Source organism: Oncorhynchus kisutch, linkage group LG10 (genome assembly GCF_002021735.2).
Source record: "Oncorhynchus kisutch isolate 150728-3 linkage group LG10, Okis_V2, whole genome shotgun sequence".
Lineage (NCBI taxonomy): Eukaryota > Metazoa > Chordata > Actinopteri > Salmoniformes > Salmonidae > Oncorhynchus > Oncorhynchus kisutch.
The window spans coordinates 1,864,946-1,881,456 of record NC_034183.2 but is presented as its reverse complement, the minus strand read 5'-3'; the positions used below and the strand labels follow the sequence as shown (position 1 = coordinate 1,881,456).

Sequence of the window (16,511 nt, the reverse complement as noted above, 5' to 3'; positions counted from 1 at the left end):
AGGAAAGCTAAGGCCAGCTTCTTCAGGCAGAAATTTGCATCCTGTAGCTCCAACTCCAAAATGTTCTGGGACACTGTGATGTCCATGGAGAACAAGAGCACCTCCTCCCAGCTGCCCACTGCACTGAGGCTAGGTAACACGGTCACCACCGATAAATCCATGATTATCGAAAACTTCAACAAGAATTTCTCAACGGCTGGCCATGCCTTCCGCCTGGCTACTCCAACCTCGGCCAACAGCTCCGCCCCCCCCGCAGCTACTTGCCCAAGCCTCTCCAGGTTCTCCTTTACCCAAATCCAGATAGCAGATGTTCTGAAAGAGCTGCAAAACCTGGACCCGTACAAATCAGCTGGGCTTGACAATCTGGACCCTCTATTTCTGAAACTATCCTCCGCCATTGTCGCAACCCCTATTACCAGCCTGTTCAACCTCTCTTTCATATCGTCTGAGATCCCCAAGGATTGGAAAGCTGCCGCAGTCATCCCCCTCTTCAAAAGGGGAGACACCCTGGACCCAAACTGTTACAGACCTATATCCATCCCGCCCTGCCTATCCTAGGTCTTTGAAAGCCAAGTCAACAAACAGGTCACTGACCATCTCGAATCCCACCGTACCTTCTCCGCTGTGCAATCTGGTTTCCGAGCCGGTCACGGGTGCACCTCAGCCACGCTCAAGGTACTAAACGATATCATAACCGCCATCAATAAAAGACAGTACTGTGCAGCCGTCTTCATCAACCTTGCCAAGGCTTTCGACTCTGTCAATCACTATATTCTTATCGGCAGACTCAGTAGCCTCGGTTTTTCTGATGACTGCCGTGCCTGGTTCACCAACTACTTTGCAGACAGAGTTCAGTGTGTCAAATCGGAGGGCATGCTGTCCGGTCCTCTTGCAGTCTCTATGGGGGTGCCACAGGGTTAAATTCTCGGGCCGACTCTTTTCTCTGTATATATCAATGATGTTGCTCTTGCTGCGGGCGATTCCCTGATCCACCTCTACGCAGACGACACCATTCTATATACTTCCGGCCCGTCCTTGGACACTGTGCTATCTAACCTTCAAACGAGCTTCAATGCCATACAACACTCCTTCCGTGGCCTCCAACTGCTCTTAAACGCTAGTAAAACCAAATGCATGCTTTTCAACCGTTCGCTGCCTGGATGGTTCCGACCTTGAATATGTGGACATCTATAAGTACCTAGGTGTCTGGCTAGACTGTCAACTCTCCTTCCAGACTCATATCAAACATCTTCAATCGAAAATCAAATCTAGAGTCGGCTTTCTATTCCGCAACAAAGCCTCCTTCACTCACGCCGCCAAACTTACCCTAGTAAAACTGACTATCCTACCGATCCTCCACATCGGCGATGTCATCTACAAAATAGCTTCCAACACTCTACTCAGCAAACTGGATGCAGTTTATCACAGTGCCATCCGTTTTGTCACTAAAGCACCTTATACCACCCACCACTGCGACCTGTAGGCTCTAGTCGGCTGGCCCTCGCTACATATTGGCTCCAGGTCATCTACAAGTCCATGCTAGGTAAAGCTCCGCCTTATCTCAGTTCACTGGTCACGATGGCAACACCCACCCGTAGCATGCGCTCCAGCAGGTGTATCTCACTGATCATCCCTTAAGCCAACACCTCATTTGGCCGCCTTTCGTTCCAGTTCTCTGCTGCCTGTGACTCGAACGAATTGCAAAAATCGCTGAAGTTGGAGACTTTTATCTCCCTCACCAACTTCAAACATCTGCTATCTGAGCAGCTAACCGATCGCTGCACCTGTACATAGTCTATCGGTAAATAGCCCACCCATTTTTACCTATCTCATCCCCATACTGTTTTTATTTATTTACTTTTCTGCTCTTATCCAATGTCTCTACCTGTACATGACCATCTGATCATTTATCACTCCAGTGTTAATCTGCAAAATTGTAATTATTCGCCTACCTCCTCATGCCTTCTGCACACAATGTATATAGACTCTCTTTTTTTCTACTGTGTTATTGACTTGTTAATTGTTTACTCCATGTGTAACTCTGTGTTGTCTGCTCACACTGCTATGCTTTATCTTTATCTTGGTCTCAACTAGCCTACCTGGTTAAATAAAGGTGTTCTCAACTAGCCTACCTGGTTCAATAAAGGTGTTCTCAACTAGCCTACTTGGTTAAATAAAGGTGTTCTCAACTAGCCTACCTGGTTAAATGAAGGTTTTCTCAACTAGCCTACCTGGTTCAATAAAGGTGTTCTCAACTAGCCTACCTGGTTAAATAAAGGTGTTCTCAACTAGCCTACCTGGTTAAATAAAGGTGTTCTCAACTAGCCTACCTGGTTAAATAAAGGTGTTCTCAACTAGCCTACCTGGTTAAATAAAGGTGAAATAAAAAAAATATTTAAAAAATCTTACCTACTTATTTACAGATTATCTCATTTTGGTAACTATGTGTGTGTTTTCGATACCTGTTCGCTCCTGTAGGTTTTACAGACCCCTAACATTGTTGTCACCTATCGCCCACCAGGTGCCCTTGGAGAGTTCCTCAATGAGCTTGACACCTTGATAACCTAATTTCACTACGATGGCTCACCACTCATCGTACTGGGTGACTTCAATTAATTTCTTTCCACTTATTTTCTCTTTTGACCTCACCTTTTCCCAATCCCCTCCCACTCAGAAGGCAGGCAATATGACCTCATCTTCGCTAGAGGCTGTTCGCCTACTAATCTCACTGCAACCCCCCCATGTCTCTGATCACTACTTAATTTCCCTTTCAAAATGTATTTTTGATACTGTCGCAAAGCTAACTAAAAAGCAGTATTCCCCAATTGAGGATGGTTTTCACTTCAGCAGTAATAAATTCATGAACTTCTTTGAGGAAAAGATCATGATCATTAGAAAGCAAATGATCGACTCCTCTTTAAATCTGCGTATTCCTCCAAAGCTCCTCTTCTCTCTATACACCAAGTCACTCAGCTCTGTCATATCCTCTCTCATATCCTCTCATGGTCTCTCCTATCACTGCTATGAGGATGGATCTCTCCTCTTCTCTCTTTTTCTGCAAACATCAAAGAAGTGACTCGCTATTGCAGGCTCATGCTCTACGACATCTGTAGAGAACAGGAAGCGGCGCAGGTCCTAATGCTCTACGACATCTGTAGAGAACAGAAAGCGGTGCAGGTCCTAATGCTCTATGACATCTGTAGAGAACAGGAAGCGGTGCAGGTCCTAATGCTCTACGACATCTGTAGAGAACAGGAAGCGGTGCAGGTCCTAATGCTCTACAACATCTGTAGAGAACAGGAAGCGGTGCAGGTCCTAATGCTCTACGACATCTGTAGAGAACAGGAAGCGGTGCAGGTCCTAATGCTCTACGACATCTGTAGAGAACAGGAAGCGGTGCAGGTCCTAATGCTCTACGACATCTGTAGAGAACAGGAAGCGGTGCAGGTCCTAATTCTTTACGACATCTGTAGAGAACAGGAAGCGGTGCAGGTCCTAATGCTCTACGACATCTGTAGAGAACAGGAAGCGGTGCAGGTCCTAATGCTCTACGCCATCTGTAGAGAGCAGGAAGCGGTGCAGGTCCTAATGCTCTACGACATCTGTAGAGAACAGGAAGCGGTGCAGGTCCTAATGCTCTACGACATCTGTAGAGAACAGGAAGCGGTGCAGGTCCTAATGCTCTACGACATCTGTAGAGAACAGGAAGCGGTGCAGGTCCTAATACAGGCACCAAAAAAATAACACAACTTCTCTTTTCCCGCTAGCACTAACTTTCCTGGTAAATACTTTGTTGAGGGAAAATGTACTTGATACGATTGTGACATGTTGTTGTCTCACCTAGCTGTCTTAAGATGAATGCACTAATTGTAAATCTCTCTGGATTAGAGCTTCTGCTTAATGACTAACGTGTACAAATGTGACAGCATGTGTTTCCTGCATCAGGTAACCTATCGGTTATTTAGTGTAATCTAATTCATCACCACTAGATGTCTCTAGAGTCCCAGCATCTGCTTTCAGAGTGCAGCAGATCTAATGCATGGCTATGGGCCTGGCAGGACAATAAATCTGTCAGAGTTTCTGGTCTCACTGCACCAAACAAGATGAGCCAACCATCCCAGCTACAGCAGAACCACGTGTTTTACAATTAGTCACAAGGCTCAATGTCTGCATAATTAATACTCCTAATTTCTCCAGGTTTCCATTTAATCTCTTTAGGTGTGAGATATGGTTGTTAGAAGGTTGTTCAGAGGACATTGACAGAGGACTGGCTGGCTGGTTGGCAGGATGGCTGGCTGGCTGGCTGGCTGGTTGGCAGGATGGCTGGCTGGCAAGATGGCTGGCTGGCTGGCTGGCAGGATGGCTAGCTGGCTGGCTGGCTGGCAGGATGGCTGGCTGGCTGGTTGGCAGGCTGGCTGGTTGGCTGGCTGGATGGCTGGCTGGCTGGCTGGTTGGCAGGCTGGCTGGCTGGTTGGCAGGCTGGCTGGTTGGCTGGCTGGCTGGATGGCTGGATGGCTGGATGGCTGGATGGCTGGCTGGCTGGCTGGCTGGCTGGCTGGTTGGTTGGCTGGATGGTTGGATGGCTGGCTGCTGTACATTGTAACATAGTCCTCCCTGTTGTACCGCCACCCCTTAGTCCCAGTGTAAACATAATACCCTGTCCTGTCTGATATCCAGGGAACCTGTCCTTTTACCATGGGAAAACAGCAGCGACACAGAGAGACGGCTCACATGGCAGGACACAATATAATTATGCTTGTACACCTCAGTTCACATGGCAAGAAGTCACACTGATGGACAGGCGTCATTCAGTCGCGTTATAATCACCTTGTCGTTTAGTCTGAGCACGTTGAAAATCAGGATGGAACATGAAGTTTATCTTGAATAAAAGCTTATTTTCCACCATGAATACAATCCATAGCGCATTATGACTGATCCATTCCATCACGAATAAACAGATTCACAGATTTACTTCACCATTTCTAATGTGATTATATTGTTCTTGTTCTGTGTCTTCAGCATTATAACCACCTGTTACTGTTGACTGATCCATGCAGCATTATAACCACCTGTTACTGTTGACTGATCCATGCAGCATTATAACCACCTGCAGACTGCTACTGTTGACTGATCCATGCAGCATTATAACCACCTGTTACTGTTGACTGATCCATGCAGCATTATAACCACCTGTTACTGTTGACTGACCCATGCAGCATTATAACCACCTGTTACTGTTGACTGATCCATGCAGCATTATAACCACCTGCAGACTGCTACTGTTGACTGATCCATGCAGCATTATAACCACCTGTTACTGTTGACTGATCCATGCAGCATTATAACTACCTGTTACTGTTGACTGATCCATGCAGCATTATAACCACCTGTTACTGTTGACTGACCCATACAGCATTATAACCACCTGTTACTGTTGACTGACCCATGCAACGGAGGCCTCTGCATTCATCCGCATAGCAGCTGACTCTGGGCCATTGTTGTTGGCCTCTCCTCGCCGTGGTGTGTCTGTCATTGTTGTAGCAGTGTATGTTCTTGTTGTAGCGGTGTGTCTGTTGCATGTCTGTTATTGTTGTAGCATTGTGTGTCTGTTGTTGTAGCAGTGTCTGTTCTTGTTGTAGCAGTGTGTCTGTTATTGTTGTAGTAGTCTGCCTGTTGTGAAGTGGGGTGTGTGTAGCAGTGTGTGTCCATCAGGGTCAGGGTGTGTCCATCAGTCAGGGTGTGTCCATCAGTCAGGGTGTGTCCATCAGGGTCAGGGTGTGTCCATCAGTCAGGGTGTGTCCATCAGGGTCAGGGTGTGTCCACCAGTCAGGGTGTGTCCATCAGGGTCAGGGTGTGTCCAACAGTCAGGGTGTGTCCATCAGTCAGGGTGTGTCCATCAGGGTCAGGGTGTGTCCAACAGTCAGGGTGTGTATAAAGAGCTGAAAAGAGGCTGGGAGGTAGAGGGGGGAGAGGAGGAGGAGGAAGGAGTATGGGGAGAGGAGGAGGAGGAGGAGGAGGAGGAAGGAGTATGGGGAGAGGAGGAGGAGGAGGATGGAGTATGGGGAGAGGAAGAGGAGGAAGGGGTATGGGGAGAGGAGGAGGAGGAGGAAGGGGTATGGGGTGAGGAGGAGGAGGAGGAGGAGGAGGAAGGAGTATGGGGAGAGGAGGAGGAGGAGGAAGGAGTATGGGGAGAGGAGGAGGAGGAGGAAGGAGTATGGGGAGAGGAGGAGGAGGAGGAAGGGGTATGGGGAGAGGAGGAGGAGGAGGATGGAGTATGGGGAGAGGAAGAGGAGGAAGGGGTATGGGGAGAGGAGGAGGAGGAGGAAGGGGTATGGGGAGAGGAGGAAGAGGAGGAAGGGGTATGGGGAGAGGAGGAGGAGGAGGAAGGGGTATGGGGAGAGGAGGAGGAGGAGGATGGGGTATGGGGAGAGGAGGAGGAGGAGGAAGGAGTATGGGGAGAGGAGGAGGAGGAGGAAGGAGTATGGGGAGAGGAGGAGGAGGAGGAAGGAGTATGGGGAGAGGAGGAGGAGGAGGAAGGAGTATGGGGAGAGGAGGAGGAGGAGGAGGAAGGGTATGGGGAGAGGAGGAGGAGGAGGATGGAGTATGGGGAGAGGAAGAGGAGGAAGGGGTATGGGGAGAGGAGGAGGAGGAGGAAGGGGTATGGGGAGAGGAGGAAGAGGAGGAAGGGGTATGGGGAGAGGAGGAGGAGGAGGAAGGGGTATGGGGAGAGGAGGAGGAGGAGGAAGGGGTATGGGGAGAGGAGGAGGAGGAGGAAGGGGTATGGGGAGAGGAGGAGGAGGAGGATGGGGTATGGGGAGAGGAGGAGGAGGAGGAAGGGGTATGGGGAGAGGAGGAGGAGGAGGAAGGGGTATGGGGAGAGGAGGAGGAGGAGGAAGGAGTATGGGGAGAGGAGGAGGAGGAGGATGGGGTATGGGGGAGAGGAGGAGGAGGAGGAAGGGGTTATGGGGAGAGGAGGAGGAGGAGGATGGAGTATGGGGAGAGGAGAAGGAGGAGGAAGGGGTATGGGGAGAGGAGGAGGAGGAGGATGGAGTATGGGGAGAGGAAGAGGAGGAAGGGGTATGGGGAGAGGAGGAGGAGGAGGAAGGGGTATGGGGTGAGGAGGAGGAGGAGGAAGGAGTATAGGGAGAGGAGGAGGAAGGAGTATTGGGAGAGGAGGAGGAGGAGGGAGTATAGGGAGAGGAGGAGGAGGGAGTATAGGGAGAGGAGGAGGGAGGGGTATGGGGAGAGGAGGAGGAGGAAGGAGTATAGGGAGAGGAGGAGGAGGGAGTATAGGGAGAGGAGGAGGGAGGGGTATGGGGAGATGAGGAGGAGGAGGGAGTATAGGGAGAGGAGGAGGAGGGAGTATGGGGAGAGGAGGAGGGAGGGGTATGGGGAGAGGAGGAGGAGGAAGGAGTATTGGGAGAGGAGGAGGAGGGAGGAGGAGGAGGGAGTGGTTGGGTGGTAGTAGCCCCCTGAGACCTGGGGATGAAATTGAGCGTCTAATTGAAAGGGCACAAGGTGACAATCATATGACTGCAGATGAGACAGGGGACGGGCGGAGGCTCACCAGGGGGTTGGGGGTACGGGGATGGGAGACGGGGAGATGACGAGAGAGTGAGGGAGGGCTGTGATGGGGGAGCAAGGGGATATAGTGGGAGGGAGGAGTGGATGAGGGGGTCCTGTGATGAGAAGTGTGTGAGGGGGTCTCTCCCTCCCTCTCTCTCTCTCTCCCTTCTCTCCTTCTGCTTTGAAGACACAACAGGATGGAGGCCTCACTGCAGCACTCCTCCCTGTCGCTCCAGGACAATCACATCACAAACAGATGGCAGTCAGCTCGCTCCCTGGGAGGCTATATGATGAAAGGGTGTGTGTGTGTGTGTGTGTGTGTGTGTGTGTGTGTGTGTGTGTGTGTGTGTGTGTGTGTGTGTGTGTGTGTGTGTGTGTGTGTGTGTGTGTGTGTGTGTGTGTGTGTGTGTGTGTGTGTGCGTGTGTGTGTGTGCGTGTGTGTGTGTGCTGGTATGAACATAAGGGTAAAGGTATTACAAAGGCAACATATTCTTTACAACTAATGTTTTACAGTATGATAACGTGCCGATCTGGCCCCATTAAATCCTAATGGGTCTAAAACCAACATGATTGGTCAATATCCTCGTTACTAAGACATGTGACTAGAGTATAGAATGAGGCCAACAACATGATTGATCAGTAATCCTCGTTACTAAGACATATGACTAGAGTATAGAATGAGGCCAACAGCATGATTGATCAGTATCCTCGTTACTAAGACATATGACTAGAGTATAGAATGAGGCCAACAACATGATTGGTCAATATCCTCGTTACTAAGACATATGACTAGAGTATAGAATGAGGCCAACAACATGATTGGTCAATATCCTCGTTACTAAGACATATGACTAGAGTATAGAATGAGGCCAACAACATGATTGGTCAATATCCTCGTTACTAAGACATATGACTAGAGTATAGAATGAGGCCAACAACATGATTGATCAATATCCTCGTTACTAAGACATATGACTAGAGTATAGAATGAGGCCAACAACATGCTTGGTCAATATCCTCGTTACTAAGACATATGACTAGAGTATAGAATGAGGCCAACAACATGATTGATCAGTATCCTCGTTACTAAGACATATGACTAGAGTATAGAATGAGGCCAACAACATGATTGGTCAATATCCTCGTTACTAAGACATATGACTAGAGTATAGAATGAGGCCAACAGCATGAGATTTGATGCCGTTAACACCTCGTCCACTAGCACCAGAAGGTGTCTCATCAACATGTTTTCTCTCTAGCAGTTCAGACACACAGATAAATGTTAAACTATTCTATCGGCAGCCATGTTGATCTCATTGGAGGAGCTATACACCATTTCAGACTGTCTGAATCCCACAGCCTCCAGTGTCCCTATGGGCTCCCTATGGGCTCTCTATGGGCTCCCTCAACAAGCCTCCCGTGGATCGCCTAGTTGGCCTTTCAGTCTTCGTTGTTCCCTGAATAACTAACCAGCACACAGACACAGAAGTCTCTTGGCAGCCTAGGGGAATTTACCATCTGCAGACCAGCCTCCTAGTTCTACGCCAGGGGCCAGAGACAAGGGCTGTCTCTCAGACACAGAGGATTTCAGAGGAGAGTCAGGCAACCAGCCTCCTAGTTCTACGCCAGGGGCCAGAGACGAGGGCTGTCTCTCAGACACAGAGGATTTCAGAGGAGAGTCAGGCAACCAGCCTCCTAGTTCTACGCCAGGGGCCAGAGACGAGGGCTGTCTCTCAGACACAGAGGATTTCAGAGGAGAGTCAGGCAACCAGCCTCCTAGTTCTACGCCAGGGGCCAGAGACGAGGGCTGTCTCTCAGACACAGAGGATTTCAGAGGAGAGTCAGGCAACCAGCCTCCTAGTTCTACGCCAGGGGCCAGAGACGAGGGCTGTCTCTCAGACACAGAGGATTTCAGAGGAGAGTCAGGCAACCAGCCCAGTAGCACATCTCTCACTCCTCATTGAGGACCGGTCTAGTGATTTTGAAGAGTGGTTTGTGAGGGTATAGATGCTTTACTCACTTTGCTTTGAAGGTCATCCTCAAAGTCAGGGAGAGGAGCTCTGATGATACGGAAAGGAAAAAACATTTTGATGATCATCAAAATACAATACTCAGCTAGAAATGAATATTTGGTGACCATTGTACCGCTACGTATCAATATTAAAGACCATTTTGACAAACTGTGTTACAGGGGGTATTGCCTTTGGTGTGGAGTGTGTTTCTGATACGTCTGGTTGATATGTCTGTTGCTCTGTGGCTCCTCTGTTTCCCCAGCTGGAGCTGTAGTGGTGTTGTCTGGGAGGATCCGGGCCAGGGCATCGTATGACGGTAGACTGGGACCATCCTTCTGGGGAAAGAAAGAAGAAAGGAAATCATGTTGTTCTGAACTGGAACCATCTACAGACTTCAGTAAGTATTCAGTATTCATACCCCTTTTCCAATTTGTGTTTCATTCATCCAGTGAGGAGAGAGAGTGATGCATTTAGCGCCTGGCCGGGTACTTCACAATTCTGACAACCGAACAGTGAAAAATACAAACATTTAGGAAAAGTCGGGGAAGGAGCAGGACATCTTTTTTGGGGGGGGGGGGGGGGGGGGTTAATTTACTAAATCTAAAGTCAGTGGCTGTTGGCCTAAGGCGGTTCTAGTGTTACATATTTTTGTCACACAATTACACACAATACCCCATAATGACAAGGTGAAAACATGTTTTTATAAATCTTAGCAAATTTATTGAAAATGAAATACAGAAATATCTAATTTACGTAAGTATTCACAGCCCTGAGTCAATATATGTTAGAATCGCCTTTGGCAGTGATTACAGCTGTGAGTCTTTCTGGGTAAGTCTCTAAGAGCTTTGCACACCTGGATTGTACAATATTTGCCCATTATTCTTTTTAAAATTCTTCAAGCTCTGTCAAGTTGGATGTTGATCATTGCTAGACAGACATGTTCAAGTCTTGCCATAGAATTTCAAGCCGATTTAACTCAAAACTGCAACTAGGCCACTCAGGATCATTCAATGTCATCTTGGTAAGCAACTCCGGTCTATTTTTGGCCTTGTGTTTCAGGTTGTTCTCCTGCTGAAATTGGAATTCCCAGTGTCTGGTAGAAAGCAGACTGAACCAGGTTTTCTTCAAGCATTTTGCCTGTGCTTAGCTCTATTCCGTTTATTTTTATCATAAAAAAACCTCCTTAGTCCTTGCAGATGACAAGGATACCCATAACATGATTCAGCCACCGCCATGCTTGTTTAACAGTATAGCTTCCGTCTCTCTCCTCACCCCTACCTGGACTCGAACCAGGGACCCTCTGCACACATCAACAACAGCCACCCTCGAAGCATCGTTACCCATCGCTCCACAAAAGCCACGGCCCTTGCAGAGCAAGGGGAACAACTACTTCAAGGTCTCAGAGCAAGTGACGTCACCGATTGAAACGCTATTAGCGCCCACCACCGCCCACCACCACAACTTATTTAGACTTGCCATAACAAAAGCAGTTGACTCAAGACATTTCAGCTTTTCATTTTGAACGAATTTGTGGAAATTTCGAAAAACATAATTCCACTTTGAAATGGGGTTATGGTGTGTAGGCCAATGATTTAAAAAAATCTAAATTGAATCCATTTGAAATTCAGGCTTTTACACAGCAAAACGCAGTGGGGGGAAATCGTTCTGAAGGCACTGTATCTATCTAAAAGCATAAACTCTTTCACATGCCTGGAATAATAGAATAGAAAATAATAAATACTAATCCCGAAAGGAAATCGGTTTGTCAATCAGCGTATTGACAATGTTTCAAAAGACGCAAAAATCCCATTTCCCACCAGGCATAACTCTGAATATGTTAACAGTTAGTCAACGGTACATCAGTAAGCCTAAACAATCAGTACTATGTACAGCCACAGTTCTGTTCATAAAAGCTGTCCATTTGACATATTTAGTAGGACAAAACAAGCCATTATCACAGAAACTCATCAGCTCTACTATAGCCCACGACAATCCTCTCAATGCACTACTCACAGTACTGGAGCATGGCCTGTAGAACCTCTTCATCTTCTCAGTATACGTTCTGTTACATCACTATGGTAAATCCAAGCCACTCTTGTATGCTAACCAGCTCTTGTTCAACAACTCTACCGTATGTAAAACATGTGTCTCTAATTCACTGTGTACGTACAAAGTGCTAATGGTTACCAGGGTTATATAAACTCACAGTAGAGATATGGGAAGAGTATTACCATGGAAATACCTAGCTACTGCCCATCCCTCATAAACAAATACTACCCTAGTGTTGACCTAAAGCTGTCAGTCAACCTTCACAGCAGACGAAGAGACCTCCTACCTTGTTCTTCACTGGAGCAGGGATACAGCACACATCTCAATCATTATCGACCGCAACTAGCACCTCACTGGTAGAACCTAGCACCTCACTGGTAGAACCTAGCACCTCACTGCTAGAACCTAGCAGCTCGCTGGTAGAACCTAGCACCTCACTGGTAGAACCTAGCACATCACTGATGGAACCTAGCACCTCACTGGTAGAACCTAGCACCTCACTGGTAGAACCTAGCACCTCACTGGTAGAACCTAGCACATCACTGGTAGAACCTAGCACCTCGCTGGTAGAACCTAGCACCTCGCTGGTAGAACCTAGCACCTCACTGGTAGAACCTAGCACATCACTGATGGAACCTAGCACCTCACTGGTAGAACCTAGCACCTCACTGGTAGAACCTAGCACCTCACTGGTAGAACCTAGCACATCACTGGTAGAACCTAGCACCTCACTGGTAGAACCTAGCACCTCACTGATGGCACCTAGCACCGCACTGGTAGAACCTAGCACCTCACTGGTAGAACCTAGCACCTCCCTGAATGAACCTAGCACATCACTGGTAGAACCTAGCACATCACTGGTAGAACCTGGCACCTCACTGGTAGAACCTAGCACATCACTGGTAGAACCTAGCACCTCACTGGTAGAACCTAGCACCTCACTGATGGAACCTAGAACACCACTGGTGGAACCTAGCACCTCACTGGTAGAACCTAACACTTCACTGGTAGAACCTAGCACCTCACTGATGGAACCTAGCACATCACTGGTAGAACCTAGCACCTCACTGGTAGAACCTAACACTTCACTGGTAGATCCCAGCACATCACTGAGAGAATCTAGCACCTCACTGGTAGAACCTAGCACCTCACTGGTAGAACCTAGCACATCATTGATGGAACCTAGCACCTCACTGGTAGAACCTAGCACATCACTGATAGAACCTAGCACCTCATTGATGGAACCTAGTACATCACAGATAGAACTTAGCACATCACTAATAGAACCTAGCACATCACTGGTAAAACCTATCACATCACTGATAGAACCTAGCACAATGGTAGAACCTAGCACATAATTGATAGAACCTAGCACATCAATGGTAGAACCTACCACATCATTGATAGAACCTAGCACATCAATGGTAGAACCTAGCATGTCATTGATAGAACTTAGCACATCAATGGTAGAACCTAGCACGTCATTGATAGAACCTAGCACCTCACTGATAGAACCTAGCACAATGGCAGAACCTAGCACCTCACTGATAGAACCTAGCGCAATGGTAGAGCATAGCACGTCATTGATAGAACCTAGCACCTCACTGATAGAACCTAGCACAATGGTAGAACCTAGCACCTCACTGATAGAACCTAGCACAATGGTAGAACCTAGCACATCAATGGTAGAACCTAGCACCTCACTGATAGAAACTCTCACAATGGTAGAACCTAGCACGTCATTGATAGAACTTAGCACATCAATGGTAGAACCTAGCACGTCATTGATAGAACCTAGCACCTCACTGATAGAACCTAGCACAATGGTAGAACCTAGCACCTCACTGATAGAACCTAGCACAATGGTAGAACATAGCACCTCATTGATAGAACCTAGCACCTCACTGATAGAAACTAGCACAATGGTAGAACCTAGCACGTCATTGATAGAACTTAGCACATCAATGGTAGAACCTAGCATGTCATTGATAGAACCTAGCACCTCACTGATAGAAACTAGCACAATGGTAGAACCTAGCACGTCATTGATAGAACTAAGCACATCAATGGTAGAACCTAGCACGTCATTGATAGAACCTAGCACCTCACTGATAGAACCTAGCACAATGGCAGAACCTAGCACCTCACTGATAAAACCTAGCGCAATGGTAGAACCTAGCACATCATTGATAGAACCTAGCACCTCACTGATAGAACCTAGCACAATGGTAGAACCTAGCACCTCACTGATAGAACCTAGCACAATGGTAGAACCTAGCACATCAATGGTAGAACCTAGCACATCATTGATAGAACCTAGCACCTCACTGATAGAAACTAGCACAATGGTAGAACCTAGCACCTCACTGATAGAACCTAACACAATGGTAGAACCTAGTACCTCACTGATAGAACCTAGCACATCATTGTGAGAACATATCACCCCCCCTGGTAGAACCTAGCACAACGGTAGAACCTAGCACCTCACTGATAGAACCTAGCACAATGGTAGACCCTAGCACCTCACTGATAGAACCTAGCACAATGGTAGAGGTAGAGAAAGCTCTTGGCTCTATCTACCAGGGAGATCAACCCATTATCCTGTCACCACAACACAAGACTCCCATAGCAACTCTTGAGGCCAGTGAGGACAGTTCCTAGAGTAATTTAATTTAATTTGATACCCACATCACTCTGAGTAATATGTCAGAAACACTCAATCAATCGTGCTAATTTCTCTATCTGTCATATCCTCTATTTTGTAAATATGAGGCTTGAATGTATTCATTTCAATCGTTTCCTAATCTTTCTCTTTATCTAATAACGTTTTCAAAATGTGAATTAGGTCTTCCGTGTTAAAATGTAAATGTTGGCCAGTTCTAACAAGTGGTTGGCAGAGACACTGTACAGGGCCATCGTTAGGCACCATTTCTGAACAGGATTCTTCAATATGACCATTCAATCATATAGTCCTACAGATGCACCATCGAGAGCATCTTGACAGGCTGCATCACCGCTTGGTAAGGCAACTGCTCGGCATCTGACCACAAAGCGCTACAGAAGGTAGTGTGAACGGCCCAGTACATCGCTGGGCTTCCTGCCATCCAGGACGTCTATACCAGGCGGTGTCAGAGGAAAGTCCTCAAAATTGTCAAAGACATCAGCCACCCTAGTCATAGACTGTTCTTGCACAGCAAGCAGTACCGGAGCGCCAAGTCTAGGACCAAAAGGCTCCTGATCAGCTTCTACCCCCAAGCCATTAGACTACTGAACAGTTCATTAAGTGGCTACCTGGATTATTTACAAATCACATTTTAATGGTCGCATCCACATATTTATCAGATTATATTGTGGGTGTAGTCTGCTCCAACAGTGCAGTAATATCTAATAATTCACAACAATAACAATTGTAAAACTAAAAGTTTATTAGGACGGGCAATGTCAGAGTCCGGAGTATAAATAATAATTAAAAGAATATATATATACAGTACCAGTCAAACGTTTTACTCATTCAATGTTTTTTCTTAATTTGTACTATTTTCTACATTGTAAAATAGTAATGAAGACATCAAAACTATGAAATAACACATATGGAATTGTGTAGTAACCCAAAAAGTGTTAAACAAATCAAAATATAATTTTAGATTCTTCAAGCTAGCCACCCTTTGCCTTGATGACAGCTTTGTACACTCTTGGCATTCTCTCAACCAGCTTCATGGGGAATGCTTTCCAACAGTCTAGAAGGAGTTCCCACATATGCTGAGCACTTGTTGGATGCTTTTCCTTCACTCTGCGGTCCAACATCCCAAACCATCTCAATTGGGTTGAGGTCGGGTGATTGTGGAGGCCAGGTCATCTGATGCAGCTCTCAGCACTCTCCTTCTTGGACAAATAGCCCTTAAACAGCCTGGAGGTGTGTTTTGGGTCATTGTCCTGTTGAAAAACAAATGAAAGTCCCACTAAGAGCAAACCAGATGGGATGGCGTATCACTGCAGAATGCCATGGTAGCCATGCTGGTTAAGACAGTGTTAACAGCAAAGCACCCCACACCCTCCTCCATGCTTCACGGTGGGAACCAGGCATGCGGAGATCATCCATTCACCTACTCTGCATTTCACAGACACGGCTGTTGGAACCTAAAATCTCTAATTTGGACTCATCAGACCAAAGAACAGATTTCCACGATGCTCGTCTTTCTTGGCCAAGTCTCCTCTTCTTTTTTTCCCTTTCTTTTTTTAGCCCTTTTTCTCCCCAATTTCGTGGTGTCCAATTGTTTAGTAGCTACTATCTTGTCTCATCGCTACAACTCCCATACGGGCTCGGGGAGAGTCGAAGGTTGAAAGTCATGCGTCCTCCGATACACAACCCAACCACCAAGCCGCACTGCTTCTTAACACAGCGCGCATCCAACCCGGAAGCCAGCCGTACCAATGTGTCGGAGGAAACACCGTGCACTTGGCAACCTTGGTTAGCGCGCACTGCGCCCGGCCCGCCACAGGAGTCGCTGGTGCACGATGAGACAAGGATATCCCTACCGGCCAAGTCCTCTCTAACCCGGATGACGCTAGGCCAATTGTGCGTCGTCCCACGGACCTCCCGGTCACGGCCGGTTATGACAGAGCCTGGGCGCAAACCCAGAGTCTCTGGTGGCACAGCTGGTGCTGCAGTACAGCGCCCTTAACCACTGCGCCACCCGGGAGAAGTCTCCTGTTCTTATTGGTGTCCTTTAGTAGTGGTTTCTTTGCAGCTATTCGACCATGAAGGCCTGACTCACACAGTATCCTCTGAACAGTTGGTGTTGAGATGTGTCTGTTACTTGAACTCTGTGAAGCATTTATTTGGGCTGCAATTTCTGAGTCTGGTAACTCTATTGAACTTATCCT

The 16,511-nt window shown here is 47.3% G+C and overlaps 1 protein-coding gene across 1 annotated transcript in view; it reads right to left on the bottom strand.

Annotated features, from left to right (window-relative positions):
- ccdc33 (coiled-coil domain containing 33) overlaps positions 1–9,652 on the bottom strand; it is a 34,407-nt gene extending 24,755 nt beyond the window's left edge. The window contains exon 1 of the mRNA XM_031832823.1: positions 9,587–9,652. Within this exon, the coding sequence (XP_031688683.1) occupies positions 9,587–9,652 (66 nt within the window). The remainder of the gene's footprint in view (positions 1–9,586) is intronic.
- Between the last annotated feature and the right edge of the window lie 6,859 nt (positions 9,653–16,511).